Source organism: Canis aureus, chromosome 4 (genome assembly GCF_053574225.1).
Source record: "Canis aureus isolate CA01 chromosome 4, VMU_Caureus_v.1.0, whole genome shotgun sequence".
In the NCBI taxonomy this organism is placed as follows: Eukaryota; Metazoa; Chordata; class Mammalia; order Carnivora; family Canidae; genus Canis; species Canis aureus.
Window position 1 is genome coordinate 71,904,217 of NC_135614.1, and position 17,851 is coordinate 71,922,067.

The 17,851-nt window shown below is 46.1% G+C and overlaps 1 protein-coding gene and 1 long non-coding RNA gene across 6 annotated transcripts in view; one reads left to right on the plus strand and one right to left on the minus strand.

Annotated features, from left to right (window-relative positions):
• Positions 1 to 17,851, minus strand: part of OSMR (oncostatin M receptor) — a 50,640-nt gene that overhangs the window by 22,762 nt on the left and 10,027 nt on the right. For 3 of the 5 annotated variants that reach the window (XM_077896156.1, XM_077896154.1, XM_077896158.1), the window contains exons 2-6: positions 15,420 to 15,505; positions 10,258 to 10,430; positions 4,278 to 4,449; positions 1,659 to 1,934; positions 363 to 492 (exon numbers count right to left, since the gene is read on the minus strand). In XM_077896156.1, the coding sequence (XP_077752282.1) occupies positions 363 to 492; positions 1,659 to 1,934; positions 4,278 to 4,449; positions 10,258 to 10,430; positions 15,420 to 15,492 (824 nt within the window). In that variant the 5' untranslated portion in view covers positions 15,493 to 15,505. Of the gene's footprint in view, positions 1 to 362; positions 493 to 1,658; positions 1,935 to 4,277; positions 4,450 to 10,257; positions 10,431 to 15,419; positions 15,506 to 15,973; positions 16,025 to 17,851 lie in introns of those variants that run through there. The other 2 variants (XM_077896155.1, XM_077896157.1) reach the window with 2 other exon arrangements.
• Positions 7,692 to 17,571, plus strand: LOC144312963 (uncharacterized). Its single transcript, XR_013378607.1, has 3 exons — positions 7,692 to 8,464; positions 11,862 to 11,932; positions 13,755 to 17,571. It is a non-coding gene; the product is annotated as an uncharacterized LOC144312963 (long non-coding RNA).

Sequence of the window (17,851 nt, forward strand, 5' to 3'; positions counted from 1 at the left end):
ATGAATCAGTGACTGCCCCCCAACCCCGCCACCATCCAACATGGGTGGTGAGAATACTCCTTAATTTATTTTAAAGACTCTTAAAGAGTTAGAAATTAGGTAGACCCAGATCATCAGATGGAACTATTTTCACATCAAGATTCACCGTTAATGGTCTTATCATTTTTAAGCTGCGTTTTCCTTTCATGAAAGTCAGGTGGTAAGTCTCCTATAGTTGCGACCGCTTCAAGATTTCCTCCTGGCAGGGCGGTTGCAAACGGCCTGTTCACATTTTCGACGGCAACACCTCAGGGTGGCTCTTGTTGTCAGAAGCGCCTTGAACAAGGAGGCATCTGTCAAGAACTCACTCAGAGCTGACTTACGATTCGAATAAAGTGTAGCTTTGGGGAAGCTGCTTGAGCAAGCCAGTGTCTCTCCCGGGATCCCAAGTACAGCTCAAGGTCTGAAAGTCCCGGGTTTCACAAGAAAAATCCTTGGGCTCCTCAAGTATTTCTGTCCAAACAAAGAGAAAAACAGATGAAAAGACCTTTATCGAAAAGGGTTAAACCCCTTTATCGAAAGACAAGGGGAACAGCAAAGTTCTGTTTGGGTCTGAGGCCTCAGGGTCCCCCTGACTGATAGGAGGACACCAGCGCCCCCAGAACATCACATTTCGGGCCCCTCATCTCGGCCCCTTCTCTTTCCTTCCCTTGTTCCTTTCTGAGGCTTCACCCGGGATGGGTGATGGGAGCCGGCAGGGCCTGCACTGTGTCCACGTGAGGGATGCTGTCCCCCCAGGGCCTGCTGGTAGTCGCTCCAGTATCGCTGCGGGACAGACGGACAGACCAACAGACCGACCAAACGAAAGAAGGAATGAATGCAATCAGTGTTGCCCGCTGTTTCACCGTGGAAGCTGGGGCCTCGGGGCTATTATGCTTGGGACACCAGGAAGCCCCCATCTGGGGGACTGCTACACTCAGCAGCAGGGCACTGAGCACCCACGGACCAAGGCAGCCCCCCCGGAGCCCCTGTGACAGGCGGGGGCCTCGGCCAGGGGGGCAGAGGCGCCAGGGGCCCAGAGCAGCAGGACGGAGCCGTCCCAGCCGTTGCCCTCCCTGCAGCACAGGGGCAGGAGGTCTCCCGCAAACCCAGGAGGCCACTGGGCACCGGCACCCAGACCTCTGGAGAAAGGGACACGCTCCCTCCCCGCCCCCGCCGCCAGCCACGGGGGCCCCTGCCGTCTCCCACACCCGCTTCGGGACGGGCGGCCTCCACCTGCTCATTCCCCCTGTGCATGGCCATGGGGGGAATGAGAAGAAGATCCAAACCCAGGCCCCCCAGGCACACCACCGGCTGCCTCCCTGGCCTCGGCTGGCCGGCCATCTGTGTCCCCGCAGTGCCAATCTGCGGTCACTCCACACGGCCAAGGCGAGGCACGGCCTTGCCCTGAACTTTCTCCCTTTTAGTAATTTTGGTTTCTAGGAATCAAATTGTCAAGAAGGACAAGAAAACAACAGGAAATCCTTCAGGGTGTCTTTTCCGGAGTCTCTCCTAGAAGACTCTGGGGACCAAAGAGCATCCAGACCATGAGCAGAAATGTTGACTTGTCTTCTGATAAAGGAAATTCCATCTATTCCATAGAAGCGGGAAGAGAAGAGCACAGGGACGTGCATACTCACTTGACACAAAGAGAACGATGCCCTTTATGTCATCTCCTCGGTCCACCTTACAATAGATATTTGTCCCCGTTTCCCTAATGAAGGCAACATTGTGCAAGTTGAACATGGAGACATTTGGATCGAGCTGCTGCCCCTGCATCCGGACGCCTTCCAAATAACAGGATATGTTATTTTGCTGGCTCCTAGAAACGTAACAAATGGTGACATTGGAGCCTTCTTCCACCAGCTTATCTTTAGGGAAAACGAACAATGGCTCGTGTCCAAGAGAATTCTGTACTACAAGATAAAATTTAAAAAAACACAGCACAGTTAGGACATCGCTCAAATTTCAAACCAGCCCCTCTGGTCTCACTCTCAACAGACAGCTTTAGATTCCTCGACCTGCTGGAGAGCAGAGGAGCCTCAATTTCTAGATGAACCTATAAACTTTGCTGCCTGTACAAGGGCTCCCACTGTTGGGCAAAATGCTGCCGCTGTTCCTACTACAAAGACCACGTCCTGTCGCCCTGGGAGTCTGTGGCACTGCTAGCCCTGCTTACGACGCCCACGGCTGCTCGCCATGGGCTGCAGCCACAAAGGAGGCTCTGCATTCCGTGGGATGTACGTTGTCCCGTGGGCCGTACATTGTCTCCTACCAGTGCCATCACCCGTACAGGTAGGCCTGGGCCCACCTTCACTCACCCAGCAAGCGGCAAACCCCTGCCAGGTCTGTCCATCTCCGCAGCCACCTGGCCCCCCATCCTTTCTTTAAAAAAAAAGATTTTATGTATGTATTTATTTGAGAGAGAGAGAGAGAGAAAGAACATGAGCAGGAGGGGCAGAGGGAGAGAGAGAACCTCAAGCAGATTCCCCGCTAAGTGCAGAGCCTGATGCTGGACTGAATCCCACAACCTGAGATCAGGACCTGAGCTAAAATCAAGATTTGGACGCTCAACTGATTGAGCCACCCGGGTGTCCCCGTGTGTCCCTCTTAATCTCTAAATTGTACCACTGACCTCATCTCTGCCCACCTTCTTGGGAATACCAGTCACTCAAATCTCCTTTTCGGGATGCCTGGGTGGCTCAGCAGTTCAGCATCTGCCTTTGGCCCAGTGTGTGATCCCGGGGTCCCGGGATCAAGTACTACGTTGTGCTCCGTGCATGGAGTCTGCTTCTCCCTCTGCCTCTCTCTCTCTCTCTCTCTCTCTCTCTCTGTGCCTCTCATGAATAAATAAATACAGTCTTTTTAAAAAATAAAATAAAGGTCCCCAGGTGATTCAAATGTGCAACCGTGGCTGAGAGCCAGCGTTTGGGGGTTAGGAATAATCAGTCAGGTCTTTCCATTCATTCTTGAGTTAGTTTGGAAGTTACAGAGTTTGAGAAATCTAGTCCATTCTATCACAGTTGCTTATAATGTAGTTCTCTCTTACTATCTTTTCAGTCTCTGCTTTTTCCTGGGTGCCCCTCTGTCAGCAGTAGGAGGTCATGTCAAGAGGGCAGCCTCTGGAGCCAGGTTGTCTGGGCTGGAATTCTGGCTCTACCGCTCAGTGGCTTGATGACCTTAATGGATTCCTTAAGCTAACTGTGGCTCAGTTTCTTCCTCTGTGAAGGGGGGATAAGAATAATATACATTTCAAAGGGTTGATTTGAGGGCTAAATTAATATGTAGAGTGCTTAGGACATGGCTAAAATGCAGATTTGTTACCAGTATTAAATAAATACTAGGCTACTTGTGGGTTCATGTGTTTTCAGTTTGGCTTAATAAATTTGCATAAACACTTAATGGAGGAATGGTTCTATGGGCAAGAATTGCAGATTATCTGGCAAGGTATGCAAATGGAGAGAACCAAATGCCAAGGCTTTAGAACCAGCCAAGAGTCGAAATGAAGCATAAGAAATTGTGGCAAATTCCACTCTAAGTTTTAATTAATAACAAAATTAAATTATCAAAATTAAGAGACACTTAAAACATACTTATCCCTAATCTCATTACTCAAATGAAGGCTTGATTTCCCTATTCCGTATTTCACCCCTTCTCTCTACATCAGGGATTGGTAAACTATGGCCCATGGACCAATTTCAGCTTGCCATCTGTTTTTTAAATAAAGTTTTATTAGAACACAACAATTCTCATTTGTTTACATATTGCTTAGGACTGCTTTCATGGTACAATGGCGGAGTTGGAACAGCCTTGACGGACACCAATAGGGTCTGTGAAACCTAAAATATTTCTTATCTTACCTTTTACACAAAAGCTTCCCAGCCTCTGCTCTAGAGGCATACACGTTTTTGTCTTATTCTAATAAAAACATAGGTACAATTTATGTCCTGCTTTGTTCTCTTAGCATTCTATAATAAACACGGGTCACGTGTTTGGAAAACGAATACAAAACTGCCTGAATTTGCATAATTACCTCTAAGAATAAATTCTGAGGCAAGATCATAGATGTCTATCTCCTGGTGGCAAGCTTCACACGCATACTTCTCAGTTCCGATGGAAGACAAAGAAAAATAATCGCGGTTTCTACTCAGTCTCCTCGAAAGAGACTTCTCCTATTTGACAATTGATCCCTCCAAAATATTAAATATTTAAATATTAAATATTCAGCCTTTTCCCTCTTTTATCACCTTCCTTCTTACCATCCACTTCCTCCCAGGAACTCCAGTTGCTCCAGAACCTCTGCTCAGGGGTTGTGGCATCATCCACCGCACTCCTCATTCTTATAAAATGTTTCGCACATTCCAAAGGCAGCTGGGATTCCCAGCTCCAGTGCAGAAGCTGGTTCCCCTTCACAGTGGTGCTATAGTTCTCCTAGAAATAAAGAGAAAACTTGGAAACATGGATAATGCCATCCTTGACTCCAGTCAAGCCATCCTGGAAAATGCCTTGACTAGAGTTACCCCAAAGCTCTCCCCACCCCGGAGCCCAGTGCAGTGGCCACATATGCACAGGTGCAGTCCATTCCTAATCAGCCGGTTGCCCTGCTCTGATGTCTCAGCAGGACCTGCCCCAGCCTCCTGCATTTGGAGCCCTCAGCTCCCGCCCCCTATGGCTTTCCGATTCCAGGGGGCTCGTGGGGAGCAAGTGAAAGAAACCTGAAGCTACCTAAGTCTTGGGGGAAGAGATCCAAGCCAGAAGGTTGGCACCGCGCTCATCACACGGAGCCTGCTGAGAAAATTTCTGCAAACTAGAGAACTAATTGAGTCATTCTTTAAAAGCAAGCAAGACTGAGGAGTATTTTTTTAATATTTAATTTTAGCCACAGTCAGATCAAGTTGGCCAAATCTTGGTAGAGAGGGCAGTCCTATCTGGTCCCCAGGAGAACGGATGGCTCCCAGAAGCCAGCAGGTGGGTCTCCATGAGGCCCTTGGGCTTTATCTGTTTTCTGTTTGAGTTGGTTTGGTCTCTTATCTTTGCAGATATGGTGGCCAAGGAGCCATATCCTCTTCTGTGAGAATCTTTAGTCTCCAGAGAGGTCAACCACACAGGTTGTCCTACACTGTGCTCTTGGGAAGCTTGCCCAAGTTGAACTGCAACTGGTCTTCCCAAACAGCCTTTTTCTTGTTTTGTTTTGGTTTTTTTTTAGATTTATTTATTTATTTGAGAGAGCGAGCGAGGGAGCAAGGGAGCACACATGCATGAGCAAGGGAGGGGCAAATGGAGGGAGAGAATCCCAAGCAAGCTCCACACTCAGTGTAGCGCCCAATGCAAGGCTTGATCTCACCACCCTGAGATCACGACTGGAGCCTAAGTCAAGAGTCAGACACTTAACCAACTGAGCCACCCTGGTCTTCCTCCAAACAGCCTTTAAGCTTGATCTTTCTAAAATACTTTCTTTAACAAAATAAGCTGCAATGGCTCTTTACCACTTACCCTCCCAGCCATCTACATCCTGCCTTCGTTACCTCTCCCTCACAGGCGTCTCCTCTCTGGACACAGTGGTCTACCTTGTACTTTTATACCTCAACACTTGCTCACACAGTGTCCCTGGCTTCATGTCCCCACACTGCCCGTGCAGTGGGTCACATCCATCCCCGCCTCTGCACTGTGTAGTTGTTGGCATTTCCTCTGTGGTTGCGTCCCCGGCTGGAGCATGGCCCCAAGAGAGCGGAGACTGTGCTTCATGCTTCTTCATGGACACTCATGCTCCTCGGTGGGGCCCCCCAGGACACTGGCCTTCTTCCTCCACAGCTGGGTGACAGGGACAACAAACACTTGCATGTCCTGGAAAACTGAGTCTGCATCCCCATTCCTGGGGCCAATCTCAAGCCCTACAGTCATGAGGACGGGCAACATGCATGTCACACACAACATGGAACCAGCAAAGTCTGAGGCCTTCTCTCCACCGACGCCTTTTCCCCTTCCCAGGCTGCTGACCGGCGCCCCCGGCAGAGGCCAACACAGCCCTGGGGAGAGGCCACCTCCGCCCACCTGGGCGACATCTAACAGTGCGCATCCCTTGCCCTCTATGCAGGACTCCAAGTTAGAAGATGGTTCCATTTTGGTTTATTGCATTACTTTCTTCCTGCAAGTTGAGCAGGTAAATTTGGATCAGAATAACTAAGTCATGCTAACCAGATTCACAAGGCGTTGATAGAGAAGCCAGACATGCATTCATTTGTTCATTCATTCATTCATTTATATGCTTCTACCTTTTTTTTTTTTTTTTAAAGAAGATCTTATTTATTTACTCATGAGAGACACGGAGAGGCAGGGACAGAGGCAGAGGGAGAAGCAGGCTCCCTGTGAGGAGCCCGATGCAGGGCTTGACCCCAGGACCCCAGGATCACACCCTGAGCCAAAGATAGATGCCCAACCCCTGAGCCACCCAGGTGCCCCCAAAATATATTTTTTAAATACAAGTTTTGAGGTCCTGACCTATGCAACTTTTCAATATGGGCAGTCTTGAGTACATTTTGATTAAATTTTGTTTAAGAGCAAATACCAAAAAGCAAACAAACAAACCCAGAAACTCTATCAGTAATGGTGACTTTGCTGTCGACAAGTCACAGTCTGGATTTTACGTCCTTTATCTCTTTGGAATCTGGCCACTTTTGTCACCCCCAGGGTCACCAGCCACTCCAGGCCCCTCTCTGCTGGACCCAGCCCACAGCCGGTAATGCTTTGCCTTCCCCAACTTCCCCACCTGTTCTCCACTGTGCAGCCAGAGAGGACTTTGCAAACACTTCCAACCAGATCCTGTCACCCCTCTTCTTCCGTGGCTCTCAGGATAATGAAGGAAACTGAGCATGACCTCCAGCATCCCGTGTGGTCCAGTCCAGGCCACCACACCTGCCCCTCTGTGCTCCATGCTGTCAGGCCTGGGAGCTCACAGCCCTTCCCTCTGGGCCTCAGCTCACGGCCATGGGCTCTCCCCAGAATATTCTTCTCCACCTTCCCGGCAAAATTAGCTTCTAATCCTCTTTCTTCTGGTGGCACCAAGAGACCTTCTTCCAAGTTGCCGGAGAAGGTCAGGCCCCTTGTCGGCAACCAGCACCGCCCTTCCCACACCTGGGACACTCCTGTTTGCGGCTTCGTCCCCTCAGCACTGACAGACCTACGCCTTGAACTGCTGGACCCAGGCTCACGGTCCCGAACCATGTGCTGAGTGATTTCAGCGGCTCATTCATGTGCAGAGGGCTCTATCTTTCTGACACTCCTGGCAAGGACTCTGTCCAACCCCAACTTGTGCTTCGTACTGTTTACAGCCTTTAATGGAGGAGATAAAACTTTCCTTGAATGCATCGATTCAGTGACTTTTTTTTTTTAATGTGATGAATCGTGTTTGGGCTGTTTTCTTTCTTTCTTTCTTTCTTTCTTTCTTTCTTTCTTTCTTTCTTTCTTTCTTTCTTCTTTCTTTTTTTAAAGATTTTATTTATTTCTTCATGAGAGACACAGAGAGAGGGGGAGAGGCAGAGACACAGGCAGAGGGAGAAGCAGGCTCCACGCAGGGAGCCCGACGTGGGGCTCGATCCCGGGTCCCCAGTGGCGCTAAACCACTGAGCCCCCAGGCTGCCCTGGGCTGTCTTCATTCATTGAGGCGGCAAGTTTAATTCGGCAGATGCCAGTAAGTCGCAAGAAACGGGCGCGTACATCTCTTGGAAGCGCGAGCGAGGCCCCGGACTCTTCCCTGAGGCGCACACGACCCCTGGCGGCCTCGGCTCGGGCCTCCTCAGGCTTGAGCGCCACCCGACGCTGCCTTCTCCTGCCACTGACAGGACCACAGAGCAAGTGGCCGGAGGGCGGACACGGAACGGGCTGTGGGCGGCCCACGCCATCCATCCGGGTCCCTGGCCCGGCCGCAAGCACCTGGGCCTCTCGGGCCGGCCGTCCGCGCGGGAGTCCTGAAGCGGCCCCTCCTCAGCAGCAACGACCGGGCCGGGGCCTGCGCTCCAGGGAACTGGCCCGCGAGGGGAGGTTGTGCTCCTCACAGAAGCAGCCCCGAGGCGGGCTCCGTTCCCGCAACCGGAGGGGGATCTCAGGGGTCTCCTGGACTCCGGGCCTGTGAGGGTCAGACAAGGGCTTCTGGAGGCACTGGCTGGGCCGGGAGGCATGACCAGCCACCGACGACCGGGGGTGCCTGTGGCCGTCACCCCCGTGTGGGCCTCTGGGAGGCGGTGGATGCTCTCCTGGCTCTGGCCCCTTGAGCAGCACAACGGACCTCTCCGGGCTTTGGTGTTCTCCTTTCCCCAGTCAGGCTGGCCTGGGTGACACGGGGACCATACCCTGGACAAGCAGAACTCTAGTCTCAAAGATCTGGGGCCTCAGTAGGTTCCCGGAAGAGGTTTCACAAGCTGTTTTACCCTGAATAAAGAACTCTTAACGAGTAAGTGAAAACAGACATGAACAACTCCCTGTCAGAAAAATTTAAAATGGGATCCACTGGGTCTATGGTTAGCGCTCCTTCTGCTGACGGTGTTATTCGGTACTAGTTTTCCATGAATTCTTCCAGCATTTCTCTCAAATTCCTTTTTCTTAGACAACTGGCCTCAATATATCCTTCGTACAATATTGTACTGGGTCCAAGTCAACAACTGGTGAGTGTATCCGTTAAGAATATAAAAATATGAAAATATAAAAATGATTGGTATGAGGTACAATAGCGGGAAGATGCGCCGATAATGAAAGGTGAGCAGCTGTACATGAGCAATGCAATCACTTAAAATCACAACACGAAACAACTCTCATTAAAAAACAAAACAAACAAACAAAAAAAACGAAACAACTCTCATTGTGGGAAACTACTCTTAGATGAGTGGAAATGGAGACCTGGCATCAATCCTAAATTGACAGAATCAGAGTTATATAAAGTAAATTTATATTTATATAAAGTAAATTTATATATACTTTAAGGCTCTCACTCAGATCTCAAATGCATTTCATGAATATGAAATATAACTAGAGGCTTTAAAATTAACAGCATTTATACTTTACTAAAGAAACAAACCAGGGGATCCCTGGGTGGCTCAGCGGTTTAGCGCCTGCCTTCGGCCCAGGGTGTGATCCTGGAGTCCCGGGATCGAGTCCCACATCGGGCTCCCTGCATGGAGCCTGCTTCTCCCTCTGCCTGTGTCTCTGCCTCTCTCTCTGTGTGTCTCTCATAAATAAATTAATTAATTAAAAAATCTTAAAAAAAAAAAAAATCTTTAAAAAAAAAGAAAAAGCAAAAAAGAAACAAACCATTCTGAATCCCTGGGCCCATGCTTCTACTGCCTGAGAAAAGAGCAGCCTTCTGCTGAGCTAATGAAGGTCCCCAGGAGTGACACATCCCTGTGTTCCCCTTCTCACCAGGCAAGTTCCCCTTCAATGAGAAAACATTCCATCGTGTTGTCCTTCAACATCCGGGGATAATGAATGAACATGGTATATGCAGGTAGATTATTAAGGTTCCCCAGACCAGACAATGGAAATTGAAAGAAACCACCAATGTGTCCCAACACTTTGGAGAAGCATCAACTAAATGGACATAGCCATGAGTTGAACCAAGACAAGTGGAAAATCTACCCCAAATAACTCAAAGGCAAAATGATTGTGAAATGAAGGACTTTCATGATTTAATTTGTTGTAGAAAAAGCCACAAGTGAGACAACAAAGGACATCTTGAGCTACTCTCCAACATGGTGGGTGGGGTCCAGGAAGAAGCTCTTTGCTGGATAGAACACACAGTGCTGAGACTCATCCTACCTCGTATTTTGGCACAGTATGAAACAGACAGGAAGCCACTGGCCAGAAGGATCTTGCCAAACAATTATATCTTACTTAGGAAAATGTCTGGTGGACAGGGAAGAAAGAGGGAAGAGGAAAAAGGTTGATGGTCATGGATTTTTGGAATTAGGCTCAAGGGCAGCTCCAGTGTCCTGCTTAGGGGACAGAGCAGAAATGAGGAAATGATCTACTTCCTTAACACACCTCATCCAACCTACTGAACCAAAGCTGTCATGTTACTTGGTCCCATACTCTCTTAACTAAAAACACAGAAATGTAATTGTTTTTGGAAAACCATATTGAGTTGCCAAAATGTTTGCATATTGGCATTTTTGCGGATGTTATAAAAAACAAATCATGGTGTCAGGAAAGGATTTTTAAAATGTTGAGCCAAAAAAAAAAAAAAATACTTACCACCCAGATGACATTAGATGTTTTAATTCGACTGATTTCTATCTGAAAAACCATTTTTAATTCCTGATGATAAGCAAGGTTGTGGACACTCCATTGTAAATGCAAACACTGATGTGTAGAATTGATGGAAACTTTCAAGGATTCAGGGGCCCATGGCAAAGGTTCAGACAAAACTGAAAGACCAAAAGCAAATACGAAATAATGTTTAATGGGAGCGCAATTGAATAGTTACAGATAATAAACAGGTCAATACCACCACTGTTTAGTTTTGGAAAATATTGCTCACATGTGCGTCTTAGAAGCAGACATCTTGGAAGTCTGTAAGGGAATTCAGAAATCACTTGGTAGATAAAGAAATTAGGGCTTAGATAAATGAAATTACTTACTCAACAATTCATAGCAAGTTAATAAAGAGATAAACAGTAAAACAAAACAAAAGGATACTTTATTGGACAATCTAACTGGTTTAGAAATTTCTAGCAAGGCTATATAAGAGGACTTTTGGCTGTAAATTTCATATTTCTGGAAATCAAAAATGAGTTTTCTGCTTGGAAATCAATATTTCACAGTTTATTAAAAAACCATAAAGTGGGAGCATACCCTATCTCTAGACATGATTGCTTATATCTCAATGCACTAAACTTAAAACACCTCTGGCAAGAATTTACTAATTTACTAAACTCTGTGGATGAGACCAGCAAGACACTTAGCGTGAAGTAAAATAATGATGACAATGTCTTTAGCTCAAGGAAGGAACCCAGTTGGAGAGACACAGGGGTTCAGGACAGGAAAATCCACAGAGAGATAAAGCAGATTGGTGATTGCTGGGGGCTAAGGAAGACAGCAATACTGCTTCATGATTACAGGGTGATAAAACTGTTTTGGAACTACACAGAGGTGCTAGTTGTGTATTTCAAATGTACTAAATGTCACTGATTTGTTCCTTTTAACCATAAAATGATTAATTTTTTGTTATGCAAATTTCACCTCAATTTTTTTTTTTACATAGACATAATCATGATCAAAATGTTCAAATGATACAGAAATTGAGAACCCACCATCCTACCAATTCCATTCTCTCTCCATTGCCAAGTTTAACTATGTGTTTTTCTCAATCTTTCCCAAACACTGAAAAAAATACACTGGACTATGCATTCCATTTTATATTTTTTTAAAGTACTTATGTTATTTTTTATGTATTTTTTAAGTACTTATTTATTTTTTTAAAGTACTTATTTATGTAGTACTTATGTACTACAAAGGGAAGTAAAATTATAATGTGACTATTCATTATTTCTGGATGGCGAGGTTGAGTGATTTTAGTTTGCTTTTTTATACTTTTCTGTATTTTGTAAATGTTCTTCAGAAACATGCATTACTTTAAGAACCATATGATATGCTAGATTTTACAAGAAATATTCTTCATAGTGGTTCACTCCACTATGATGATACTTCAGAATGCGTAATTTAGTTTTTCTGGGTCAATTTGTACCAAAAGACTGGCACCAGTTATTTTTCCAGTCTTATTACCCACTTAAATTAACTAATTGGCATTCTGAGTCTTCTTTTGTTTTATTTATTTGTTTGTTTATTTATTTATTTAGTATTCTGATTCTTGATGAGCTTTGGCAGAGTGAATCCTTTATCAGACCCTGTTTGGACAAAGTTAAATGAGGTAAGTTGGAATTTCTGAACGCTCAAAGCCCCAAAAATATGGTGGCCACTTTCTATTATTATTATTGGTTAGAGACTTTTTTCTCTACTTTGCAAATAAAATCTCCCTATTCTTAGTTCTAGTTAAAGGCAACAGCCATTATTCATCTTCTTCTTAAACCAGTCCGTTGGGTGAGTCTTCCAAGCCTCAGATGTAAGCTAACCTAAGAGAGATTCAGGAAAATGAAAGAGCAGTTCCCTTGTGGAATAGGAGGAAGTGGTTTTAATAATTTTGGCACCAATAGCACCAGAGAATGCCGGGTGCCTATAGAATCATCCTGTCTTCCCTAGCCCTCGTTCCATCCTGTCTGTAGAGTAGTTTGTGGCGTCAGTTTCACAGTGTAGATGCAAACTCCCTGGAGGGTAGAGGCATAGACATGTTTGGCATAGACATGTTTGTACAGACTTTTGTCCCCAGCACTTGGCACAACCTCTTCCCCGCGGCGGATGTTGACCTCAAATTACACAGACCCAGGATCTCCACATGTTCTCAAGAGCATGACAAGCAACAGTTCACTAACCCCTCTACTCATCTTTGGCTTCTCTTCTCCCCAGGGCTGTTTTTCTAAGTCCTTGCTCAAGCACTGATCACAGCGTGCTATCAGAGCCTGTCCCGGGTTTGTTTCTCTAAGGACTGTGAGCTAAACACAGGTGGGCCAAGTCTTACTCAGCTCGGTGACACCAGGTCTAATAACACACCTGTCATGGGAGATACCCAGTGACCGTTTGCTGAATGAATGAGTCAGCTTCCAGTATCAACTGTATTTCTGGAAGCTCTAGAAAGCTACTGCATGAGGCTCTAGGTAGAAAAGGAAGTAGGTATTGACGTATACCATCAGTAAGTATGGGATGACTAGGGTAGTTGAGAGACATCAATCAGGAAGAATTTGGTCAAAGGCAAATGAGGACTTCCTTGGGAAACAGTGGGAAATGTCAAGGTAAAGTCAGGGAGACTAAGGGACCGCACAGGTTCTTAAGTCTAGCCCTATTATTTCTCAGATGCGGAAGCTGAGTTTAAAAAAAGCGAAGTGACTTTCCCAAGCTCAACACAACCAGACAGGAATACAGGGTTCTTGGCCCTGAGCCCAGCTCTCTTTTTATGACGCTGTACTGGATTGTGGCCCAGAAGGGCAGACTTGGTGATCAGAGAGCCTGGGGCTTACTCATAGACTCTCCTCCCACTTTCCTCACCCAGTTTCTCTATGGCCCCAACAATAATTAAGAAAAGAAACCATGTCCCTTTAGAAGTTGGGACATCACGGAGCCATTAAATAGAATGTTATTTCTAAAAGAACACTGAATACCAAAGGTAAAAACCCTCATCATATGTTGTACTGCTTTAAAAAGTATAGGGATGCCTGAGTGGCTCAGTGGTTGAGCATCGGCCCTGGCTCAGGTCATGATCCTGGGGTCCTGGGATCGAGTCCCACATCAGGTTCCCATAGGGAGCCTGCTTCTCCCTCTACCTGTGTCTCTGCCTCTCTCTCTGTCTCTCTCATGAATAAATAAATAAAATCTTTAAAAAAAATTTTTTTAAGTATATATTAAAGTATACAAACAAAATACACATATTTTACCTGGATATACTTTTTAATACTTTACTTATATTTAAGTATTATAGTACAATTTCCCAGTATATATATTTATACTATATACAACATAATACTTTATATATAGTTTAATAACTATATAGAGTATAAATATTTCTAGTATATATAGTATAATTTCACTTCTATAAAAAAATCTACATATTTACATCTCCGTCTTGGTCTGTATGTATTTAGATAAGAGAATGGAAGAAAAGACCACCAAAATACAAACCAGTCACCACCTCTGACTGAAGCAGACAGGGCCCCAGTGCTTACTGGAAGTGAGTCTCATCGGTCAGGAGAAGCTAGGACATCTGAACTGGAGTCTCAGCCCCAAGCCTGGCTGGGTTATCGCGTGGGAGGCCCATTCGTTTTAGTGGAGGTTTAGCAGGTACTTGGCAGATGCACAAAAATTGAGACAAGAAATCCAAGCAGTGTGAGGACAAAGACAAGATTACTTGGCAAAGCAGGCACACTTAGCTGAGAAAGCTGGAAGCAGAAACAAAGACTGGTGGAGAGAGAAACAGGTAAATTCATGGCTGATCGACATAAATGAAGCTGAAAGGGTACTTTCCTCACCCAAGCTGCTTCTGAGAACAGAGTGTCTTGTACGTACATAGTTGATCGTCATTGGATCAGATGAGACTTCACAAGGGGAGTGAGCTGTGCCAAAAGCTAGGACTTAAATACCCAGGAATTTCTGGAGAGCCTGGAGTTGGGGGCATGGGCCTGTCTGAGAATCAGGAGCTCCCACTGGACCTAACCTTCCTACAGTACAGACTGCCCCCTCAGCCCAGATGTGTCACGCTCAGCAGTAGGACAGATCGGGTGAGGGGTATACACACTACAAATGAGAAATCCTAATTCCCATCTTTCAGCTCCAGATCAAGGGAGATTGCCAACAAACTACGAGTTTTAAGAAGCCAAAAAAGTAGCATCTTCTCATGTATGCTGAACCTAAAAGAAATGGACCCAAACTTAAAGAATACCAGACAGAGGACAGAGCTATTACCAGAACAAAATCTCCTTTGTATTTCCAACTATCTTCTCACAGAGCTTTAAGGGAAATAGAAAAATCCTATGGGTATTTCTTGCCAACAGCACTTTCAGAAATCCATGGAAAGGGAATCTGTGAGTAATTACTAAGAGCATATGCCTGTACTCTGTTACAAAGGCAGTACAGCAGAGAATAAACACAGAAGGAGGAAAATGCAGAGCTTAGTAAAACACAGGCAGAAGCAACACAAACTTTATCAACCAGTAGGCTCTCTCAAGCCTGAGTACCTTCAGACTGGTTCAAAGTAATACACAAAGTACTTACAAACATTTTGTACGTGTGGAATTCTTATTGCCACCACTCACAAAGCTGACTTCCTGAAAAATGCCCTCACTGGGACAGCAGCTAAGTGACAAATACTGTTTCTTTTTCCATAAACAGGATTTCAGCACTTAACATATCATCTTGGAGCACATAGCTTCTCAGTGGATGCCGCTGAAGGACATCACAACTTGTTCTAACCCAGTGGCCCACCCCGGTCTGGTACATCCCATCCCCACACGGCAACTCCCCTGGAGACAGCCACTCACAATATATCTACCACGAAGTTCTGTGGAACTCGAGCTACTCATGAGCGCCCTGGTGGCCAGTGCACTGGCCAGAAAATGAGGGGTAAGGTGTGGCTAATTACACGGTGAGCTACCAAGACCTTAGCTCAGGACTAAGGAAACACTGCCACTCACCAATTCCAAGGAATTTCCAAAGAAAAGACTTGTGCAACTTTCCTCTTCAGCACCAATTACCCTTTTTTTTTTTCTTCTGTGTGATTTTCTTTTTCTTTTACTATTCTTTCCACAACTTACCTTCACTCTGGAGAGTTCTCAAGGACAGCAATGCCAAGAGGAATGTTGTCTGAAAGACTGAAAAGACAGCCATAGGTTCTAGATTGCTGGAAAAGATAAATGACACAGAAGGAAAATTTTATTTAATTTTAGCTCCGAGCTAAAACTTCTTTGACCACATGGTGGTAGATGACGGTGTTGGGGGCTCCCACTCTTCTCTCCTTCCTCCATCCGCACCCCCTGTCATGTGAGTCTGGAGTTCCCCCTGTCTCCCAAAGGAAGAGTATGTTTCCCTGCTGCAGGTGACTTGCACTGGCTCCTAACTGCAGAAGCAATGGTGTGCCACCTTGAGCCTGGGCCTCAAAAGACCTGTGTAATTCTGCTTGCCCTTTCGTGTTTCCGCCTTTGGCATGAGAAGAGCACGTCTGGGCTACCCTCCATGGAGCCAGGAGGAGAAGGAGCAAGAGGGGAGGCAGCAGGGCTACTTCCCCTGGGGCCAGCTTCGGTCAGCCAGCTGGTCAACCAGCAGCCAGCCCAGAGCCCCCACCCCAGATGCAGGAGTTATGGGTGCTCACCACTGTTCCAGCACAGAAGTGACCTGCCAATTTCTTCAAACCAAGCGAAGGCTAGTAAAGAAAAGTAAAGCAAAGAAACAGTAGTGAAACATAAAAAAATAAAAAATAAAAAAATAAAAAAAAGGACCATGGTCTCAGACGAGCTAAATTTGAATTAATTACTTATAGGGGAGTCATCCTCGATCTTCCCTGTCTCCCTCATTGAAATTTCACCGTGTTAACCCCAGCACATTCCACCTAAGGAGATTGGCAGTATTTCATTGTTCAAAATAATTTCCGGTTTTCCTCACTTTAGAGGAGGGTTGTAAACAGCAGGTCAAAGAGCGTCACTGATTCATCGGGTCCTTTGACCACAGGACAATCTGAGGGCACAACGAGTGAACCTAGATGACTTCAAGGAGGCTAATGAGTTCTTAATTTAATAATAAGTGTGTTAGTCAAGGGAAGCCCGAGGAGTTTCACTTTTCTACTTCAAAGTCTGACTCATCCCAGAGACAGGCAATGAAACCAGAGTCCATTTTGCCTCTGTCTAGCCACCTGGCCCTCATCAAAGCCAGAAGAAATTCAGTGACCCAGATCATCCATTTTCACTACCCACAACTAAATGGTAACAACAGTGAAGACAGAAAAAGAATACACCAAGCCCTTAAATTATTCTACAGTAGTCAAGTCTGCTTCCCTAGGAGCCCAAGTGCCAGCAGAAGAAAAGTCTGCAAACAACAGCTTTTACTCATATGCCTTTAAGCCCGCTTTCCTCTCCTTCTATTTTTGGCAAACAGGTCCTTGACACCTCTCTCAAATCTCTACTGACAACTTCAGGTAGGTTCCTACTACCACTAAATACCAAAGCCAGGGAGAACACAAATTCAAGAGAAAATCATTTCTGCTCAGAACCAAAGGCAAGGCAAAGGAAAATGCTAACCTATGAAGTGTGTGTCACTCAGTGTGCAACTGAACCATCCTTCCAGTCCCAGTCTATGGGCACAGATCGGATCCTCCTAACACTGACATCCCCCGAGGACACAGGATCCAACCCCCTGAGGAATGCAAGGCACCACACTGTAAGGAAATCTCATCCCATACATTGGAAAGCAGATGATCAGGGAGTGATGTAGGTTGTCTCGTGTTCTCTGTAGGAAAGGGCTGTTTAAAATGTGTTTTGTTTTTTTTTCAAATTTTGGAGTTCTGGGACATCAAATATTTCATGTCGCAAAATTTAAACAAATTTGTAGGGATAGAGGAATTTCAAACTACAAGTTGGAAGCCACCTATCAACTAAGGGTAACCAGAAATGAAACAATAAAAGCTGTCGTGTAACAGCATCGAAAAATAGGGGCAGCCCGGGTGGCTCAGTGGTTTAGCGCCGCCTTCAGCCCAGGGCTGATCCTGGAGTCCCGGGATCGAGTCCCATGTCGGGCTCCCTGCAGGGAGCCTCTTCTCCCTCTGCCTGTGTCTCTGCCTCTCTCTCTCTCTCTGTGTCTCTCATGAATAAATGAATAAAATCTTAAAAAAAAAAAAAAAAGAAAAGAAAAGAAAATAGTATTTACGAGGGACTTGTTTCCATGGTTTCCACGGCCTGGGGATCACAGAAAGTCCTTGAGAATCACCGGGACACTTGTCTGCGGTCCTGCCCCTCCCCACCGTCCTGCCCGTGGCAGGTTGTGAACCCGGGGAGGTGAGGTTCAGCAGCCGTTCAGGTCCGCCGTTTCTTCCTTCATCTCTCCCGCCGATGTGCACAGGTTTACACATGCTGGACAGGTGGCAACCCTGACCCAGCGGTCCCCGCGGCTACTTCTGGCCGTGTGACTGGCCAGCCGCCCTGCCAACGCCTGAGGCCCCAGGCCACCTCAGGACCGCTTGCTGAGGGACTATGGGGTC